This window comes from Triturus cristatus, chromosome 11 (genome assembly GCF_964204655.1).
Source record: "Triturus cristatus chromosome 11, aTriCri1.1, whole genome shotgun sequence".
Taxonomy (NCBI): domain Eukaryota; kingdom Metazoa; phylum Chordata; class Amphibia; order Caudata; family Salamandridae; genus Triturus; species Triturus cristatus.
In genome coordinates, this window is record NC_140594.1 from 212,639,771 (window position 1) to 212,655,915 (window position 16,145).

General features: G+C 48.9%; 1 protein-coding gene across 1 annotated transcript in view; it reads left to right on the forward strand.

Annotated features, from left to right (window-relative positions):
- MYO1H (myosin IH) overlaps positions 1-16,145 on the forward strand; it is a 606,720-nt gene that overhangs the window by 288,826 nt on the left and 301,749 nt on the right. The window contains exon 16 of the mRNA XM_085633501.1: positions 2,323-2,417. Coding sequence (XP_085489627.1) covers positions 2,323-2,417 — 95 coding nt within the window. The remainder of the gene's footprint in view (positions 1-2,322; positions 2,418-16,145) is intronic.

Here is a 16,145-nt window from a genome sequence, read left to right on the forward strand (position 1 = left end):
CTACCCAATAAAAATTCTGGAACGAGTGGTTAGTAAGACACTCTCCCAGTTTTTAGAAAGGAACAACATTCTAGATAGGGTACAATTTGGATTCCGTCCTGGCCATGGAACGGAGTCGGCCCTGGTGACCGTTATGGATGATTTGCGAATGCGAGCAGACAGGGAACAGTCGGCCGTTCTGGTTCTTCTCGACCTGTCTGCCGCATTCGATACGGTGAACCATGGGATCCTTCTGTCCAGGCTTGAAGAGGTGGGAGTGACGGGCACTGCCCTTAAGTGGTTTCACTCTTACCTATCCAATAGACAACAGGCAATTGCTCTTCCTCCCTTCCGTTCAAACTTTTCCAATATACCGCAGGGTGTCCCACAGGGATCGGCAATAAGTCCCATCCTTTTTAAAATATATATGAGCCCCCTACCTGCAATTATAAGATCTCATAATGTCAATCCAGTAAATTATGCAGATGATACTCAGCTTATCCTGTCTTTAGAAGGCGAGCAATCAGTCTCTTTAACAGATTTTCACGCTTGCCTGCAGGATATAGCGACTTGGCTTCAATTTAACTGTGAAAAGACAGAGATCTTATACTGTGCAACAGGAAGAGTTCCCCCCTTACTTCCATCTAATTTTTGGCCAACTGCGGCTGGCGCCCCACTGGCTCCCAGTACTGTTGTGCGTAATCTGGGTGTTATGTTCGATAATAAATTGACGTTAGAGAAACACGTCAATAAGACAGTTGGGAACTGTTTCAGCCTGATTAGGGCCTTTCGGAAAATCTTTCCGATGTTCTCATTGGAGGCGAGGACACTGATAGTCCGAAGTACTATTCTCGGTAGGTTAGACTACTGTAATGCTCTGCTTCTGAACTCTCCACAGTATTTGATTGAGAGATTGCAGAGAATACAGACTATGGCCGCAAAGATAACACTGGGACGACTACGTCGCTCCTCTACCTCGCTGGCACTCTCAGATTTACATTGGCTGCCAGTCCCACAGAGAATTCAATTTAAAGCCCTATGCCTATTGTTTAAGGCCTTACATGGTCAAGGGCCAAAATCTCTGCAGGAAAGATTCAGCTGGTATGCCCCCCCTCAGCTGCTTCGCTCATCCTCATCAAACTTGGTGAGGGTGCAGAGAATCAGGAAAGTTAAATCAGGCGGCCGGGACTTTTGCATAGCAGCTCCCCGGCTCTGGAACACACTCCCATTGGATATTAGACAGATAGATAATCTGATGCAGTTCAGAAAAAGGATTAAAACCTGGCTCTTTCCTCGGGCTCACCACCAAGTCCCCTGTTAATTCCGTCTGGCATGGGCCTTCTTCACCCAGTCTACACTCTAACATAGCGCCAGGTTACCCGTAGGGTGTCAGCAGTGCTGTACAAGCAACTATAATAATAATAATAATAATAATAATAACATGAGAAACTACTCCCCGCGGTCTAAAGTTCTGTCAGTTTGGGTCACCCAAGATGGAGCTGACCCTCCATCCTAATCTACTGGTGTGAAACAGAAGACAGGCCTCAGGTAGAAGCCTAAATCCTTCTGTTCTGCCATTTTATTTGCACCTCAGAGCAACAGATTAACTGACTTTGTCTTTTTTTATTTACAATTGATGCATTAAGTTTTGCCTCTGTGTACTGGTGTGTAGTGATCCCTTAAACAAAATTAAGGGGCAATAAGGACGTTAACATATTGTTGAATTATACGCAGGATGTGATTAATATATAAGGATCGTTGACAGGATGAAACTGGGATTACAGGATTAGGGCCAGAGCAGCAGAATCTTCAGCGCTGGATTGCTTATGATGTTATTCAAGCCTGATCAGACCGAAGCTTATGTCCTGAAATCTCAGTCATTTACTGTAGGGAATATGGAAAAAGTTAGACATTGGTGCATACTTGGCAGCCGGGCCTGGCTATTCGATTTTAGGACTGAGATGACAATCACAATTGACGGATTTTACACTGGAGGGATAACCACAGCACTCTCTCATGACAATATAGGAAGGACTCCATAATGAAATAGAAACAGCCACTGAAAACAGCTGTGTTTAATAAGAATGTGATACAGACTAGGTAACTGCACAAAGAGGCAAGACAGGAGTGGGGGAAATTAGTTGATTGTCTCAGCTCCAGGGATGGGATATGGTGAAGGACGATGATGGTTTTGTTTTAGTTAACATAGATGTTAATTCCAGATACCAGTACATGTTTTTCTTTCTAAGTAATATCTCAATGTAAATAGCAAAATCATGACTTTCCAGTCTTAAAACATTTTCTCCAAGATGCTCATACTTTCTCTTTTTTACTTTTCTCTAGCCGGAAACTTGCAGATCCAACAGCTCGAAAAACAATTGATTGGGTTGATTTTCGACTTATCCACTATGCAGGAGAGGTAACCTACTGTGCAGTAGGTGAGTGGAGTAATATCTGTGAAGTGAGTTTAGAAGAGAAAAGTAATTGTTACAAAGTTCTTCCTTAAAGTGTCCTGAATTTTGCATTTCTTGTGTATTTCAGTTTTCATAGTTAAATTAGACAGTGTTTAGCAAAATATATTTTCTTAACAGGTTATATTTAGAGCAGACAAACAAGAACAGAACAATTTAGAATCAGAGCAATTCACGTATAGTATGTGTTAGAAATGGGACCTCTGGTTGGCTAAGGCTTGTGCCAAAGCCAGGCAGAGACCACCACTCCAGGGAGTTACACGCCAAAGATAACCCCTGCTCACCCCGTTGGTAGCTTGGCACGAGCAGTCAGGCTTATCCCGGAGGCCATGTGTAAAGCATTTGCGCACGCACACAGCAACAACATCCCAGGCACACTACAAAAGGAAACCCACACAAGGTTATGTATAAAAATAGCCTTTGTATTATCATAATACATTAGAATAGTAAACACATATTATACATGGTGCCACCTGGCACTAGATTATATTTACAAGGGATTATATACATCTGACAGGGCCAACAGGACCACTGTCAGAACCATCACAAAGTGAACTTAGTAAATGTAGAACTTATCATGAACATAGAACACAGCCAGTAACTACTGGTAACCACTGTACTTAGCATCAGCCTGTAACATAAACCACATTATGCACAGTATCACATTAGGCGCAAATTACATTCTGCGCCAACCTCACCAGCATAAACACATTATGCAATAATCTCATAAGTCTAAACGCATTAGACCCTAACCTCCTAAGTATAACTCACATTAGGGGCATAAAGCACAGGGTGGAACATAATCTCACTAGCATAAACCATGATATGAAAAACAACCTCATAATCATAAAAACCACGTAAATCATACTTCATGAATCACATTTCCTAGCACCACATAATCACATTAGGGCCTGGCGCCCTACAATCCTAACAGTCCCCCTGGCCAACTGCCCATCTCAAAAAGGGGCTCAAATGCCCTATGTCCCAAAAGTCAGGGCGCGCTGCCAAAGCAGCGAAAGTCAAGGGTGCGCAATCTGCGCAGACCTAAACGTTGCAGCTGCCCACTACTTGCTGGGCAGCTGGGAAAGTATGGGGCAAACTGTGCACCTAAACGGTGCAGCTGCCCACTACTTGCTGGGCAGCTGGGAATATTAAAATGAGGGGCACTGGCACAGACTGTGCCCTGAAAAAAAATGTGCCCCAAACTGGAAGGAGCCCGAGCACCGGCAATGTGCTCCGATGTGGGAGCCCCCCTCAACATTGCAGTTGCCCTCTAGCGAAACGGGACAGCTGTGGAGGGATGGCCACACAACAGGGGAAAAAGCCTGGGCCCGTCTAAAATAAATGTGCCCACCGTTGGAGCCACGTAGGCTCCAGAACAAATATGCCCCCAACAGAACTTGCCCCCAAATGTCGGAGCGCACTGGCTCACGTTGGAGCGGCCCGCTGCAAGACGGGGCCGCTCAGGCTCTGTAAACACAAGATGGCCCTCTCAGGGAGCAGACTGGCGTTTGTGCCCCTATCGACACGAACCCTGGAGGAGCCCCACTCACCGGATCTCTGTTGGGGAGTCTCTCTTCTCACTGTCGCTCCTCCTCGCCCGGTCCCCCTTCTGGGACCAAGACTCCTGCCATCAGAGGCGTGGGGCTCGCTCAGCTTTACTGGGAACATCTCCGGACTCTCCTCACAGCGGGATAGGCTCCCGCGTGACACGTCCGGTAACCACATGCAGGGCTCATACCGCGGCTGCGGGAGCCCTGCCTCCAAGACCTTCCTGCTTTCTCCGGGCGGCCTCTGCGCCCCTCCCATGGTCTGGCGCAGCAGCAGCCTGACTTCCGGCCCGCTGCTCGACTCGGCGGCGGCTAGGCAAAGTACGGGGTGGGCACCCGGTATTTCAATCAGAAAAGCAAATAGCGGGAGAGCGGGGTGGGCACCCGCTCTCCAAAACCTGAAGGCCACATGGAACTCCAAATGCGGGGTGGGCACCCATAATCTAAATATAGAAAATAAGCGGGGCGGGCTCCCGCTCAATGAACAAGGAATGCGGGGTGGGCTCCCACCTCAGGCGTGTCACGGGGGAATCCATCCGATGGGGATTCCCTCTTAAAGGGGCTGCAGCGCAGCCCCCAGGTTCTCCCTCTCCTTTGGGGAAAGTTAATCAAAGCGCACCCTGTGCGCTGAAAGGCTGCATCAAGTCCTGAAGATCTTGGGATGAAAAGCAAAGCAGAAGGGTCCAAAATAACCGGTCCTCCAGGTCCCAGGGGCAAGGCAGGGCCCAGGGGCCAGCACACAGGGCCCTCCAGCAGGGAGGCAGCCCCCATGGCGGTTCCTCCTGGGCCCCACCAGAAGCAAGCCCCCCTCCGTCAAGAACAGAAAAGGAACACTGAACAACATTCATGGGGTCACAGCCCCTATATTTATATGCCCTTTTCCTTTGTGTCACAGCACAGGGCTTGGGGGGTACCAGTCAGAACTGGTTTAGGGGAGCTTTGGAGCACTTTGTTGTGCTCATCGCCTCTCTCCTTTGTCAGGTGGGGGCTAGGTGCTCAGACGCACCACAGGGGCCAGAGCCAGCATTGTGGAGGGAAGGCACAGTCCTATTCAGGTCCCAGGTGCAACTCCTCCCTCCCATCTAGATGCAGATCTCTCCATTCACCACTGGGCAGACTCACCCTGGCTCCTGGAATTCCCCAGCCCTCTCAGCTCCTGTCAATCACAAGCCAGACATGCACTCCACATCAGGCAGGCAGACACATAGCACACAGAAATGCCAACTTCTAAAAGTGGCACTTCTCCACCAGTCACCATAAATCTGCGCACACCATTGCGCAGCATTTATTCTCACGAGTTCGTACATACTAAACTCGACCCTGCACTCCTCTCACACCAGGAATTACCATGGACACACATATCCCCCATGCATTCCTATGGGAGGGCAGGCCAATCTCACCACACGCACTTTACACCGGGCCACAAGGCTAAAGTGTGCAGAGGCCAAAAATCACTACCACCATGTCAGAGCTTAAGGCAAAAAGTTCAGGGGTGAACCTGCCAAGAAGGGCCAAGTCCAACAGTATGTCCTAATCAAAAAGTATGTAAAAGAAGTATATAAGATTTATACTTCGGAAAAAGATATGTATTCAGCCTAGGCCATAAAGGCAAAACAACATCATCACAGTAAATACACAGATTTTCCAGGAGGATCATTGTTCGGCCATAGCCATTAAAGAAGGCAAAATAGTCACAATAAACATATTCCAGGATGATTAACAAGCATAACGTTTCCTGATATTAATTGCCAAAATTTAGTGAAGCATGACACATATGTAGTGATTCTAAACACTACCAAAACACAAGTGCTTTCTTATGCTGCTGTAACTTTGCCTTTCATAAAATAGGCGCCAAAAAAGAATGCCTCGGTACTGAGTATAAGGGGCAGAAGAGAATTAGATGGCGAATGCTTTGCGTGGACACATTATTACAGCAGCAGGGGGAAACCCCCGAAACTGGGAAGGCAAATTTGAAATGCAACATACAGAACCTAAAAAGAGTGAGGTAGTAGCGCTGGGTAGGGTCTGTAATCATACCCAATAGTGTTCCAAACTTCTTGTGTTTGACAACGATGAATGGTTTATTATTGCTTCTTTAGCATGGGCTTTCTCAATACGATTATTCATAAAATAATCCCAAAAACACTTTTTATCAGTTGTTACGAGCTAATTATTACAGGGTTTTTTAACAGTTCTGGCAGCCCAATGTTCTCAAAGAGGAAAGCCATGGAATATGATCGACCCCATCTAGTGACAGACAATCAGAAATACAAATTCTAGCAAGTCCTTCCTGCCTCTGGGGTCCCCCAACATGTAATTCATATCAATAGGAGAGCAAGGCCAAACAAGTCCTCCAGATAAGGCACGCCTAGTTCATCATGGCATATGAAAGTGGCGGACCACGTGGAACTGATAACAATATATGCATGAAGCGATTTTTAGCTCTTTGGAGGATTCAAACATTAAGGTGGCCCCGTAAGCCAGCGCCATACACCCTCACTTAAGTGCATTTACTTATATGTGAGCTCATCTTCTCAGGAACTGGTTTATGTTTTAGCCTGCCATCAAATCTAAATACGGACTCCTTTTCTGTTAAAATTCTGTTTTCTAGAAATCAACAAAGAAATATATCTAAGAGATGTGCTTTAAAGAATATCTAAATAGTTAAGAGATTTTACCTTTGATAAAAGAGAATCCCACATAGCAAAGCATTTAGATTTCATGCTAGGGCTGCCAAGGGTCAATACGTATGATTTTAGGAAATTAACTAGCAAATCCAGGTCATTCATAAAATATAACAATAATTTGAGAAGAAGCTGTAAGCCATTTGCTGTACGATGACAAATGACACATCGTCAGCATAGAGCAGGATAGGACTTAAGTTATGCCCCATTCGTGGGATGTCCTTTCCTTTTTCCAAAACTCAGTAGCTTTTAGGCCCCTTTGTACAACTGAAAAGGTGATGATTTATCTTCTTTATGAAAATAGACAGATAGAGGCATACCCTCATCTGTGTAGGTTGGTTGTTTCATAACTTGTAGACAGAAAACAAGAAAGGTCAGTCTCTGTCTTATGTAGTTGGTTCGAAGCACTACTACCAGGGAAGCATAAGTTATGTGAAGAGTCCGTCGAGTTCTGTTTTTTAGAGTGTGTGGACTAGATAGCTCCCTCCATGCATTTAAAATGAAAAACTAGACAAACCACTTTGAAGCACTTTCACTGAAAGCCCGCAAAGACCAGAAGTTACACTTTGAAGTCACAGTATTTCCTTCTTGGCTATCTCATCATACATGGCATCTAACTATTCAAGCCTAGCTATTAATTGTTTCTCCAGCCACAGTCCTTTTTCAGAATGAGAGGTATGAAAATCAATGCCATTTACTACTCTTCTTGGGCTAAATTCGCTAATATTGGATCTTTTAAAGATTTATATCACAGGTCTGAATCCTCGTTACATTACTGACGTAATTATTTTACAAAAGCTGCATGAACAGCATTTAAAACTGTATCCATCCACTTATATTTGGGGAGTTTTCCTTTTATCATTTAGTGATTGGACTTTAAATTCCACCTCTGGATCTCAGCTTAGGTTCTCTCACAACACAGTGTGTTAGATAGACCTTGTTGTAATCATGAACACAATTAAAATGTCTTAATATTTGCTTAAAATAGATTTACTCTTCTTTTGCTGCAGCTGTGCCGCACAAGACATTGAAAGATGGCTTAGCTACTGTCTAGGAGGAATCTTTCCCAAGTGCCTGACTTTGCTCTTGTTAAAAAAGTTCTTAACATCATGAAAGAGAAAAACAAGCAAAGTCTTTCTAAAACATTGCCAGAAATGCAACAAATGTAACATATATTTACATTACACACCTCTCACAGGGCAATCTTTAACTAAAAGATACAATTTACAGACTAAGTGAGCAACAAGATTAAGAACAAGTTTCTCCACCTCTGTCCCCTAAGTGAGATCCTTTACCGTCTGCAAACTTGAGAATTAACTACGCTGATCCTTGATGTGGCCCTTTCACAAGTTGATTACTGCAACAGATGTTATCAGTCGTGGCCGGTGTAGATAAGCGTGGTGGAGCAGAGTGGGGCGGGGTGAGGGGGAGTCCGCAAATTACGGTTTTATTTATTTATTTATTTTCCCTATTCCGTCATCTGCCGACTTCTCCCTCCCTAGCCCCGCCCCACCCCTCCTGCCCAACCGCCCCACCACGCTTACCTGCATCAGCTGCAACTGGATGGTATGCAGAATCCTGAGAAGATTTAAACACATTAAACTGGTCTTGAATTGCCTCAAATGGCTGCCAGTCAAATAAAGTGTTGAATGTAAAAATCTTTGTTCTGCCCTAGGTTTGTGTGAAGTTACAAAGTACTGGACCCCGCAGCTTACTTTTTAAACTTCACCAGTTTTATGAACTGAGAAGTTTTAAAAGTTTTTTAAAGAATGTACACCTTAAAAGGGACCCTTCCCTGCTGCATGAACATTCCCACTATGACGCAAGGCTGCCAGTGCACTGATCAGCATCCTTTTACTATGGTTGCTCAGTGGTGAAAGTTTGAATGTGGGACATTCAGCAGTGGGGAAAGCAGACGTGGCTGAACAGTGACTTTTATGATTCTTGGAGTGACAGCAGATAAAAACAATTCTCTGAAGCCGATGTCCCATCCATGTTAAACAGGACATCCAGCTGCAGGGTATCTAGCTTGGTTAGTGAAGTGAATGTAGGGGCCTGATTTTGATTTCAGTGGACAGGTTACTCCGTCACAAGAGGGACTTGTATCCTGTCCGCCGATATTTGAATGCCATAATATCCTATAGGATTTAGATTTCGGCGGATGGGATTGCTGTTCCGGTTGTGAGGAATAACCCGTTCGCCGATACCTTAATCAGGCCCTAAGCCTTGAGTGAGTTCATGGAACCTAGCCTACCCCAGTGAAGTGCAGAATTTCCCCACTACTCCAATTTCCGAGACGTAAGTATTCACTTCACCCACCCCTTCTCTGCTAAAGGGTTTCTATGTAAATGGTTAGTCTGTGGTTTGAAGTTTATTATGTGATTACTTAAAACCATTAATGTACAAATTAAAACATATAGCACAGGATTTTGATCAATTAAAAATAAAAAAGCTACTAAGCTAGTCTTTAAAATCATACTGATGGGAGGGTATATAAGCAACTGGTCTGACTCTATGATTAAAAAATGAAAGGATAAAAGTCAGTGCTGCCAATTAGTGATGTTGAATGCTCTAGAAAGAAATAGTCCTTGAGGGGTAATGTTCATAGTGTGTAGGGGCTCGTCAGGCTGTTAGTCGCTCTCTGCCTGTCCCATTTTGTTTTTCAAGAGTATGCATGTTTGATGTATGAATTGGCCAAAGTTGGACATGTTCTTCACTATATCCACGGTGTAGAGTTGGCAGATAGCATCCTTTGGTGTACAAGTGCCCAGTTGGAGAAGTATGGGTCTAAGATGGATTCAACGGGCTTGTCGTAAAGCCGGACAGCATAACAATATGTGTGCCAGGGGGGCGTGGCCTGACAGCATGGCCGACTAGTCGCATCTCTGCGTAGCTCCTGCCCCGTATGTCAAAATCCTGCAAAAATCCTGGCGGAGTTGTGACTCTCTTTGTAGAAACTGGCATTGGAGCTCCCCCTGGCCTCGAGGGTCCCTGTCTGGAGGTGAGAAGACAGCCCGCAGAAGGGGAAATTGTGGCTAGTCACCCCGAGACGTGTCGGCTCACCGGTGCGCAAGATGGCGGCGCTGGCCTTTGCCGGGGGATCAGGGGCTGCTCTGCATGCCGATCCAGACTGGCCCCGTGGCAGAGACCTGTGTCGGAGACCCGGCCGGAGCCGCTGCCCTCGCCGCACCGAGTGGAGGCCCTGCAGAGGCGCGATCGGAGATGAGGGGCTGTTGTGGATCGCCCGCCCGCTCCGTGAACAGAGACCCGGGTGCACGCTCTACGCGAGCCCGGTGCTGTATGTGAGCCGCGACTGGCCCACCTGATATCCTGCCGCACACGCCTGGGAATCACCGCTGACGGTTGCGGGGCAGTGGTGTCCGAGTCGACTGGCGGACGACTGGACTGCAAGGCTGGGGCTCTCAATCTGGAGACGAGCCTACCGCCCCCTGTGCAGACAGTAGCTGAGGTGGCCAGGGCTGTAGAGTTTGCGGCAGTCACCGGTGGCCAGGGCACTCGCTCCGCAGGCTGTTGGATGGGCCACCCAGCCGTGAGCCAGGGGAGCTGGACAGGTACAAACAAAAGTGGCCCGTAGCGGAGATCAGGCCGGAGGTGGCCACTGGCAAGCCTCGTGTACAGAGAGAGGCGGCTGAGGGGCGATTCATTTGATTTTGACCCGGACTTGGGGTAACGCATGGTGGCAGGGTGGATATCCTTCAGACCCGACGGTGCCTTGGGCTGGTTTTGCGCCATTAGCCTAGAGAGCGAGAGGACTAGGGTGCAGTGAGGGACTCACACACATGCCTCCTGGGCCCGGGTTGCCCCGTGACGGCTTTTCTGGGCCTGGGGTTACGGAGTGGAGGGCCCCGAGGATGCTCTTGACCAGCCCGTACTGGAAATGGGGAAAGATAGACCCCTTAGAGGAGCACAAGCGAGCAAAATCATGCAATATACAGTACCGGGCCCAACGTCGGCGGAGCGCACCAGACCGAACCAGGAGCAGGGACCGCTGCAGGGATCAGCGGCACAAGATAAGGCAGATATCCTGGAGGCCATTAGAGACTCACGGGCGGCATTGGAGTCCAAGATGGATGGTATGGCCATGGACATCAATCACCTGTGCCTGGACCTACGGAAGGTGGCGGATCGGGTCACTACTACGGAGGGGGACTTGACCTCCTTGCTAGCGGAGGTCCAACACTTGCAAGCGACGGTGTCTGCATTGAAGGAGCACACCTCTCATCTTGAAGACAGGGCGGAAGACGCGGAGGGGCACTCGACGAGAAACAACCTCCGTTTTTTGGGCTTTCCGGAAAAGGTGGAGGGGCCGGCAGCGGACCTATTTCTGGAGGAGTGGATCGGATCCGCCCTCCCGGGTCTTCGACTATCCAAGATGTTTGCGGTGGAAAGAGCCCACCGCTCCCTTGGCCCCTCCCCGAGACCGGGGTCCCCGCCTAGAACTCTGATTGCTCGTTTGTTCAATTTTAGAGACCGGGACGCAATCCTACAGTTCATCCACAAGAATGGTCCCCCCCGGTTTGAGAACCAAGAGATCTATATCTACCCGGACTACACGAAAAAGGTGCAAAATTGGCGAAATGACTATCTAAGGGTCAAGAGGAGGTTACGAGATCTCAATATAAAATACAGCCTAATGTTTCCAGCCCGGCTCAGAGTACAGTATGCAGACAGGATCCACTTTTTTAGCGATCCACAGGAGGCCACGGACTGGATGGATTCGATGGGCCTGGAGGGGCAAGATCAACGTCAAGGATGGCAGGAACGGAAGAGATGGAGCGGTCAACAGCGTACTCAGCCTGGTCGCACTGGAGGACAGCGGTCCGCGCCACAGGGGACACCAGACGGAGGTCGCATCATGGTGGGGCCGGATGGCACCCTGAGAGAAGAGCTTGGGGGCATACCGATGCAAAATCAGTTTTCCCCATTATGCCTCGTCCAAAAAACTCAATCATAAACGGAAGGCACTGCTGACCCACTAGCTGGTGGCTCATGAGCCACGTATTTGCAAGTATGGGAACTGCCAATTGGGGGATGGTGGTCGGCGGGGCTGCACTAGATGGTGTAAGTAAGGACCTCATCGCTACTGTAACCTAACTCTACTCTGAAGCGCCTGTGGGGGGTCCTCGGTTTCGGGGACTATAAGGGGGGGTGGGAGCGTAGCTGTTGGGGGGGCGCTGCTCCGCCACACTGCAGTCTAGGTATCCCAGCTGTGATGTGCTGTTCCAGCTCGGCTAGGCCGCTGGTTGGGCGGGGCTGCGCAGCACCGGGCAGTTTGGTTGTACAACAAGGACTGGTGTTCTTCCTTTTGTAGATTGTCATTGTTGTTTACACTGTTGCGGGGGGGTTTTCAGGGGAGGGTGGTGGTTATGGGGCGGAGTCATGAGTTCTCAGACCTAGGTTGGGTTGTGCGAATGAGGTTCTACTGCCTGTGGGTGGGGGGGAAGATTCACATTGTTTTGTTTTATTGTTCTATTAGGGGAATGTTCTATGCCGGCTCACCAGAGGTCATGAGAGCCTTCGGAGGGGACGGAGGGGTTCCCATCACCATACGTTGTGGTTCTTACCACTTCTGCATCAGGTATTGCGGTCACCCGAAACTCTCTATTTATGGCAGGCGATCAGCAGATCTATAACCTTATAACGTGGAATGTTAGGGGGCTCAACAATAGGGTCAAACAGATTTGGATAGCAACATACCTTAGGCGATATAAGATAAGTGTGGCCTGTCTACAAGACACGCACCTCTGGGGGGATTGCCTGAAGTATGTCCAACGGCGGTGGATGAGCCAGTTTTTCGCAACCTCCTACTCGGGGTTTGCCAGGGGGGCACTTATATGGGTGGCGCCTGGAGTCCCCTTTAAGGTTTTAAAATGTAGTCCTGACGCTGATGGGAGATAAGTGGTGGTGGAAGGGACACTGGATGGGAGACACATGTGTTTAGGGAACGTTTATGCTCCAAACACCAACAATGGGGAATTTTTGGCTAAGGTCCTGGGGAAATTAGACCTGACACCTGACATGGAACTCATTATAGCAGGAGACTTTAATTGTGCTTTGGATGGGGAACGGGATCGGCACCCCCCAAAGGTAGATGCTAAACCTAGATGCTAGACACGGGAATCCATATGCCAGATGATTAACGATTATCACCTACTAGATATATGGCGGCACCGTAATCCCGATAGTCGGGTCTACTCCTGTTATACTCCGGCAGCTAATACGCATAGCAGGCCAGACTATTGTTTTATTCAGGAAACAGCAGCTGGTCGGATTCTCAAGACACAGTACCTGGCCCGATATCTGTCCGATCACTCCCCCCTGCTGGTGGCCTACACTTTGGGCCGCCCGCGTTCCAAAATACCGTTATGGAGATTGAATACTGAGGCCTTGACGGACCCGGTTTACAAGGAGGCGATCGCTACAGGGTTGGAAGGCTATTTCAAGGTGAATTGGAACACGGCTAGCTCAAGGGCGTTCGAATGGGATGCGATGAAAGTGGTGTTGAGGGGGATATGCATGTCCACGGAGGTGGGGGTGAGGAGAGTGTTAGAGCGGGACCTAAAACAACAGACGCTTACAGACCCTAGAGGTAGAACTTCACACAGACCCAGAGGGGCCGGCCAGAGCAGCGACAAATGATAGTGGATCTATGCGAGTCACTGGGCAAGTACAATAGGACCACGAGTAGGCGTCAATGGTACACTGAGGGTGATAAAGCCGGGCGCCTATTGGCGCGCTTGATTAGGGTGGAGACTCAGCCTCTCCCGATACTGGCCCTTAAAGCCGGTCAGGGCCGAATGGTTTATACCCAGTATGAGATTAACGCAGTATTCACCTCACACCTCCCAAAAATATATTCCAAGCCCAAATCCAAGGTCGCCCCACAGACTTTGGAAGCCTACCTTGCTGAGATGGATCTACCTTGACTTGACCCAGACAGTCAGGAATCCCTGGGGGCATCCTTCAGAGGGGCGGAGGTGAGAGCCGCGATCGCCCATTTGAAGACAGCTAAATCCCCCGGAATGGATGACATGGCCGCGGAGCTATATAAATAGTTTGGGGGAGTCCTGGTCCCTAGGCTCCTCGACATAGTTTTGGAGGCCGGTGAGACTGGCGTATTGCCTGCCTCCATGCGTGAGGCGCTGATTGTGATGATCCCCAAGCCAGGGAAGGACCCCTTACTTCCCGCCTCTTATAGGCCAATCTCAGTGCTCAATGTAGACCTTAAGATCATTAGTCAGGTATTGGCCAACAGATTACTTCCGTATCTCAGGCGATTGGTGCACGACGACCAGTCCGGTTTTATTCCAGGAAGGAACGTGCTGCGGAATATCCGCCGTCTCGCCCATGTCATGCAATCACTAAAGGGCAGGGCCGAACGGAACACCCTGGTATTCCTAGATATCGAACAGGCGTTCAACTCGCTCCGGTGGGACTATCTATGGCAGGTGCTCCTAAAAATGGGGATCGGTGAGGGGTTTGTGAATTGGATACGACTTCTCTATACTCAGCCGGTGGCGAGGGTCCGTACTGGACGCTATGTCTCAGATGCGATACCACTAGCCAAGGGGACGTGACAGGGGTGTCCGCTCTCTCCCTTGCTGTTTGCCCTGGCAATGGAGCCATTAGCGTTCCATCTCCGTAGGGTCCTCCAGGGGCAGGGTATCCAAATTGGGGCCATGGAACATATCGTATCACTGTACGCAGATGATGCACTGGCGTACCTACGGGAGCCAACGCACTCGCGCCCGATACTGATGGCGACTCTAGGTAAGTTTGCCGAGGCCTCTGGACTCTATGTCAATAACACTAAATCACAATTATATCCGGTTGGGTCGGAGGCTGTGAGGAGCGCGGTTCAACTCCCAGAGCTGGGGCTTCCATGGGTGTCAGATACGTTACGCTATCTCGGGATCTGGATCAGTCGGGACAGAGAAGTTTTTTACCAACATAATATGGGGAGGATTCTTAGAGGTCTCCGAGGCAGCATTGCCTTCTGGAACACACTCAGGCTCTCGCTGATGGGGAAGATTGCCTTGATTAAAATGGTGGTGTTGCCACGATGTCTCTTCACAATGCAGGGCTCCTTCTTTGAACTCCCACACCAGGTCTTCAGGGATCTCGATGCAATTCTTATACAACTATTGTGGTATGGAAAACGTTGTCGGGTGAGCCTAGAAGTAATGAAACGTACTTGGGGTAGGGGCGGTTTAGAAATCCCAGACCTTGAACTTTATTATTTTGCGTCCCAATTACAGCACGCAGTGGCCTGGCTCGATACAGACCCTTCATGGGAACGATCGCTCCTGGCGAACACACATGGGGATCAACAGCTGGGTGCGCTTCTCTGGCATACAAAAGGGCGACAGGACCAATGTCCTCCACTGGGCAGATTGTTGGTTGCCATCTGGGCCAGGGTGGTTCGACGACTTATACAGGTGCAACCGTTTGTCCCAGAGGCAGACTTTTGGCTGATGCCGCCTTACGCGCACATTGACCGGGTCATGTCTACTGACAAGTGGAAGGCGGGAGGGTGTCTTATGCTGTCAGACCTCTACCCTGACCAACGGTTCATAACATACCAAGATGCAGTGGACTCTTTTGAGCTGGGACCGGGGCAATTCTTGCAATACGCCAAAATAGCGGCAACAGCACGACATCTATGGTCTACATTCCTGGAAGCCCCGGAACACACGCATACTCTGGTCAAGATGATAGCCATGGCGGGAGGGCAGAAACTTGTCACTCACCTGTACAGGGCGTTACGGGAAGACAGAAAATGTGCACCTCTCAAAATAGAAGGTAGATGGCAAGAAGTGAGCCCACAGGAGATCACACCAGGGGAGTGGGGAAAAATTCACGAGGGTGTACGTAAGGAGGCGGTGTCCAATAGATTTAAGCAGATACAATACAATATGGTCCACATGACATACCTCTCACCCAAGCGCCTACACACTATTAATAGCTTGAGGGATCCAAAGTGCCCCAGATGCCACTATGCACAGGCAGATTTCCCACACATGGTTTGGTCGTGTCCGATGATCCCGATATACTGGACAGCTATCCTAGAGGACCTGCACAGAATAACAGGATGGAGAGTTGCCCTGGAGCTGCGTACTTGTCTCCTTGGACTGATTCCCCGGGACCCTAAACGTAAAACCAGCAGGAAGTTCCTGGTGTTGGGACTTGTGATAGCTAGGCGGCGAATAGCAATCCACTGGCTGCAACAGAGTGGGCCCACTGGTTGCGAACTGGAAGACGGACCTGAAGGAATGGGCATTAGCGGCGGAAGGGCATATGCGCAGCACTAGGCGGGATGCCAAACTCCCGGAAGTATTGCAGGCGTGGGGGCTAATGGTCCAGGAGATAGGGAGGAGCTCCCCGAATTCTACACAGACAGTGTTGTCAGATGTTAGTCATATGGGCATTGAATCCCCCAG